Source organism: Carica papaya, chromosome 2 (genome assembly GCF_054855325.1).
Source record: "Carica papaya isolate Zhongbai chromosome 2, ASM5485532v1, whole genome shotgun sequence".
In the NCBI taxonomy this organism is placed as follows: domain Eukaryota; kingdom Viridiplantae; phylum Streptophyta; class Magnoliopsida; order Brassicales; family Caricaceae; genus Carica; species Carica papaya.
The window spans coordinates 30815477-30820697 of record NC_142310.1 but is presented as its reverse complement, the minus strand read 5'-3'; the positions used below and the strand labels follow the sequence as shown (position 1 = coordinate 30820697).

Genomic DNA, 5221 nt, shown 5'->3' with positions numbered 1-5221 from the left:
GGAATTAGTGCTAGTTTGACTGAATTCGGCCAGAAACAGTCGTAAACAGCCAACCCGAGGTGGGTTGCCGCCGTAGGCGGCGGCACCGTCGGCGGAGTTCTAAAATTGGCTGAGGAGGCCCTGGGTCTGATTTGGAGTTTTTTGGGGACATGTGCAGGTACCGGAAGTGTGTTTCAGTTCCCAAAAAAAAAATTTAGGGAATCTAGGGACTGCCCGTAGGCATAGTGAAAAACTGATTTTAGATTTCGAATCAAGTAAGAATCTCTCACCTTATTTCCTATCACGGCTTTAAAACTTAATAAATGATAAAACGGTTTTTTATGAATTAATAGATATGTATAATTAATTAAGATTGCTAATGGAGCTCGGATCTGATATATTTTCGGTCAGTTGCTGTTTTAGTTATTTCACAGTTTTAAATGCATTATGGTATCTTATTTATTTATTTTATAGTTTTGAATGCATGAATCACTGTTTACTTCATTATGGTTTAATCTTGTGAATCCGATGATATGTCTGCATTGTTGGATGCTCGTTACTGGTTTAAATATTTATGATTATGAGAACAGAAAACTAAAAAAAGAATTAGAAAGGTATGTGACTTGATAAGTAGATAAGTCGACAGCCTCACTAGATATTTTGGGATATGGTGGACGGACCGGGTCCATAGGGAACCCTACCGGGAACGTTGTCTCTCATACCAGACGGAGTATGGAGACTTTAAATGTTTAGCACTCATACCGGACGGAGTATGGGGATGGCCCGCCTCACCCTCATACCGAACGGAGTATTGAGGTTTATGGTTTTGGCGCCCATACCGGACGGAGCATGGGGACGACCCTGAAGTTAAGTTATTAAGGTGAATGGTTCACGTGTAGCGGGGACCCCTATGGATCCCCATGGATACTGGTATGCTGGTAAAAGAAGAAATTTATTGTCTGATGATTGAAATATTAAAGGTATGACATGTGTTATATTACAGAGTACGTATGATTTCATGATATTATAATGTTATTGTTTTCATAAATTGTTTTCATGAATCTCACCGAGGTAAGTGGACAGTAAATGATTTTATTATTAATAAATAAATTTGTTATGAATTATGCTTATTCCTTACTTAACCATTTCAGATAAGGAAGACTTGGTTCCCGAGCCCGTTCTGCAGGAAAACGGCGAGTAAATGCATAAAGATTTTATATTTTTCCTTATAGTATTCATTTCTAATATTTACTTTAGTTAGCTTATTCTTTCATACGTTTAATACGTTTTTGTTATTCTGTAAGGGATGTTAATCATAATATTTTATTTCACTTCCGCATTTAGAATTTTTTATATATACGTTTTCTTTTAATTTCCGGAGCCGTTACATTCTAGATCTCGAGATTTTATATAAGTTAAAGATGATAAATTGTAACTAATTTTCTTCGCAATTGGGAAGAAATTATTTCGGTTTGTTATTTATATTATCTTTTTATACACATGGATTCAAGTATTAAAATAATTTTAAAAGTAACTGTATAAATAATTAATTTGCAAGTATCTATTAAATTAATTTTTTATGCATATATTAGTTTAATTATGAAAAATAATTCTCGGAACAATCAATTTATATTAATTGCTGAAACAAATTTTACATGTTTTTCAAAAAATTGTTTATTCTTTTATGAAAAAATTTCACTTATTTAGTTTCCAAAATTACCCTCGCAAACATTTCATAATTATAGACATACCCCGTATATAAACCTGCAAACCCTCTCATCTTCTAACAAAACAAACAGACCCTAGCCGCAACCAACCAGCACCTTCCGACCTCCGTGGACGTCTCACGTGGAGGTCACCGTCCTTTCATATTCCTCTTCTTCTCTGTTTAACATTATTCGGCGAGTCCAGAAGCCAGATTCACGTCGAAATCACAATCTTCTCTCGAGCTATTTATCTGGTATGTTTTATTAGTAGCGGTATATTTTTTTTTTGTGTGTACATATGGAGTGATTGCCTGACGTTCATTGTCGTTTGAATACATTCGTTATTTCTGTTTCTTGTAAAATCATCAAAGTTATTAAATTTAATAAAATTATTCGGGACTATTACTGTTTTAAGGCTTGTGACTACCATTGTTTTTTATGGTGAATTGACGTAGTCGGCCTCTGTCTTGTGCGTGTGTTTAAATTGTTTTTTTTTTCTTTTATGCTCAATTTGTTTGGCTTCTGGTATCTGGATTTTGGAGTGTCTGGTGAAACTTGGTGTAGTTTATTGTTTTACTTTATTGAAAAGCAAACAAGGGAAAAACATAGGATTTTATCTTGTGTCCGGTAATTTTTAGCTTTTGGTTTCTGGTTAGTGGAGTTACTCATTGTTTGATATAAGTGTTCGGTGCATTGAAAAAATGGCGTGTTGCTTTGGAAAAGGCGTAAATATGAGGGCTAGCTTTCATCCTGTGTTGACTCCACACGTGAAATTATGAAGTCTGGTAATTAATGATGTATTGTTTGTGCTAATATATATATTATTTTGTAATCTTGACAAGTAGAGATAACATTTTAATAGAACTTAAAATTATTTTGAAAGTTCTTCCTTTGCTGCAGTTATGAGTTGTGTCGCTGTTAAATCAATAAATTTGTTCACGTAATGTAGATGCATGTTTCCTGATCTAGAGTGATTGTAATAAGGTGTGCTTGCAAGACTTTGAAAACTTCCCAGAGATGTTATTTTTTTTCTGCAATTAAATTTCTTCTTGTTGAGCTCTTTCACTATGTCCTGATAATTCTGTTGTTATGGTATGCAACAATGTCTGGAGACAATGACTTTGTTCTATTACCTTGGTTAGTTTAGTTTTGAGCGATATGAATAGCAAGCACTCTTTAATTTCAAGATGATCTCTGTCCAACTTTTTCTTTTCAAATTGCTGGCTGCCATGATATGAATGTTGTATGCAGTTCTAATCTGTACCTGGATATTTTGTTTGTTGGATAATCTCCAGAGTTATCACGATGTTCTCCTCAAAAAACAAAATCCACAAAGATAAGGATGCTGAACCCTCAGAATTTGAGGAGACAGTAGCACAGGTAGGTTGCTCTATTTGGACCCTACTTCTGATGTTCTATTATTAGTCTTGACAATTGAATTCCTATCCTTGTCTCTGCAGGCTTTATTTGATCTTGAGAATACCAATCAGGAGCTAAAAAGTGACTTGAAAGATCTTTACATAAACTCAGCAGTGTATGAATAGTATTGTTCGCCCACCCCATTTTTAACATTCTATTCTCTCTATCTTGGTTTGACTTGCATTCCTGGTGGTATTTGATCCTGCAGTCAGATGGATATTTCTGGAAGTCGCAAGGCTGTTGTCATCTATGTTCCATATAGATTGAGGAAGGCTTACCGTAAGATTCATCTTCGCCTTGTCAGAGAACTTGAGAAGAAATTCAGCGGAAAGGTGTTCCACCAATTACCAGGCCTGTTAGCATTTTTACTGGGAAAAAAGAATTATGAGAATGTGAACTTTGTGATCAGATAACCACCATTCTATGTTTTTAACATTGAAAACATGTTTTTTTTTTAATTTTTGGAGAATGTGATTGCCTTCTAAAATTTTAAACATCATGGATGTAGGGTTGTGTCTTGTTTTTTCCATGTAGTAATTCAATTTCATGATTGTTCTTTCAATTACAACTTTGTTGTCAGGATGTTGTCCTGCTTGCCACCCGCAGGATCCTGCAGCCCCCCAAGAAGGGCTCTGCTGTTCAACGACCACGCTCCCGTACATTGACTGCCGTCCATGATGCCATGCTTGAGGATGTTGTATATCCTGCTGAGATTGTTGGTAAACGCATCAGATACCGCATAGATGGTACAAAGATAATCAAGGTAATAGAATTGAATGGTTTTTCTACTTGACAGTTACCAGCAGAAACATATTCTAAACTGAAGCTTTGATATTAATTTCATTTTCTGAAAACAATTGTGGCAGATTTACTTGGATCCCAAGGAGAGGAACAACACCGAGTACAAGCTGGAGACATTTACTGGAGTTTACAGGAAGCTTACTGGGAAAGATGTAGTTTTTGAATATCCAATTACAGAGGCCTAAAGGGTATGGCCACGGTTATTTCGTTGAATAGATGACTATTCCAAATTTTGGCTATTAAAATTCTGTTTGATGTTTCTTTACATGGATGAATCTGAACTTTATGGGAAGGTTCTCTTTATTTATGTGCATTTTCTGTATCCATCAAAATTTTTGGGTTTTAGAACTATATGCTTCTTCAAGAACTAAAATGTTGTTTGCTTATATATTTGCTGGCAAAAGTATATATATATAAATATATATTCATGGGGTGAGTGGTTTAGGAGCCTATAATGGGCATGTGTTTGTTTTAGGCGGAGTATAATCGACTGCCACCTTCGGTCACCGCCGCCCATCTCAACTTATCGCTGGTTGTTATCAATAACAATTAACCTCCGTTGGCCACAATGTGGTAGACATTCATTCTTTAATTTTTGTTTTATTTTTAATAAGTAAATAATTCATGAGTATTATGTTGAGTTTTAGTAGTACTGAAAATAAAATAAGGTTTACTATTATAGTAACATAGATATCTAATATTATATTAATTACGTATATTTATTTCAAGACATTTCAGTTAAAGGTATTCCGGTGAGTTAGTTATATATATATATATATATATATATGTACATACATCTTGTCAAATTATAACTGAATACACTTAATAATATGGAAGTGTAGTTTAAACTAATTTATTTTGATAGACAATAATGGTATAAATAATTATAAAACCTGTGTGGGAAAAGAACTAAGTAACAAAATGAAAATTATGAACTAAAAATATAACAGAAAACTACAACAACGATAATAATAGTTTTTTGGACAAATTCACTACAATTTTAATTTTTAACATATTAATTTAATATTTTAAATATTATATTTATTTTAATGAATTTTTTGTATTACTACTTTATTAAATTTCTAATTTCATGGTTTTTCTCTATTAACGTACTTCTCTTTAGGGGGGTGTAGAGGATATTTTTGAGAGAACACTGAAAAATAAGTTCTTAAAATACATGTATTTTGTAACGGTTCCAAAAATTTAAAAAGAAATGCATATAATAATTTGAGTGCGGAAGCGAAATAAAAATTAAAGTTAACATCCCTTACACGATAATTCAAAAATACTAACAAACATTACGGAATAAATTTTCT

The 5221-nt window shown here is 33.5% G+C and overlaps 1 protein-coding gene across 1 annotated transcript; it reads left to right on the top strand.

Annotated features, from left to right (window-relative positions):
* The first annotated feature begins 1749 nt into the window (after positions 1–1749).
* On the top strand, positions 1750–4218 carry LOC110823770 (small ribosomal subunit protein eS7-like). Its single transcript, XM_022054245.2, has 6 exons — positions 1750–1939; positions 2981–3065; positions 3146–3219; positions 3313–3436; positions 3685–3867; positions 3971–4218. Exons 2-6 carry the CDS (start codon positions 2991–2993, stop codon positions 4088–4090), a joined length of 576 nt encoding a protein of 191 aa, XP_021909937.1. The 5' UTR covers positions 1750–1939; positions 2981–2990; the 3' UTR covers positions 4091–4218.
* The last annotated feature ends 1003 nt before the right edge of the window (positions 4219–5221 follow it).

What these genes read in the sequence shown, in the direction of transcription:
- LOC110823770 (XM_022054245.2), top strand. Translation starts at nt 2,991, where the DNA reads ATGTTCTCCTCAAAAAACAAAATCCACAAAGATAAGGATGCTGAACCC. An exon ending in TTGAGGAGACAGTAGCACAG is followed by an intron (nt 3,066 to 3,145) that starts GTAGGTTGCTCT and finishes TTGTCTCTGCAG; the next exon opens with GCTTTATTTGATCTTGAGAA. An exon ending in AGAAGAAATTCAGCGGAAAG is followed by an intron (nt 3,437 to 3,684) that starts GTGTTCCACCAA and finishes CTTTGTTGTCAG; the next exon opens with GATGTTGTCCTGCTTGCCAC.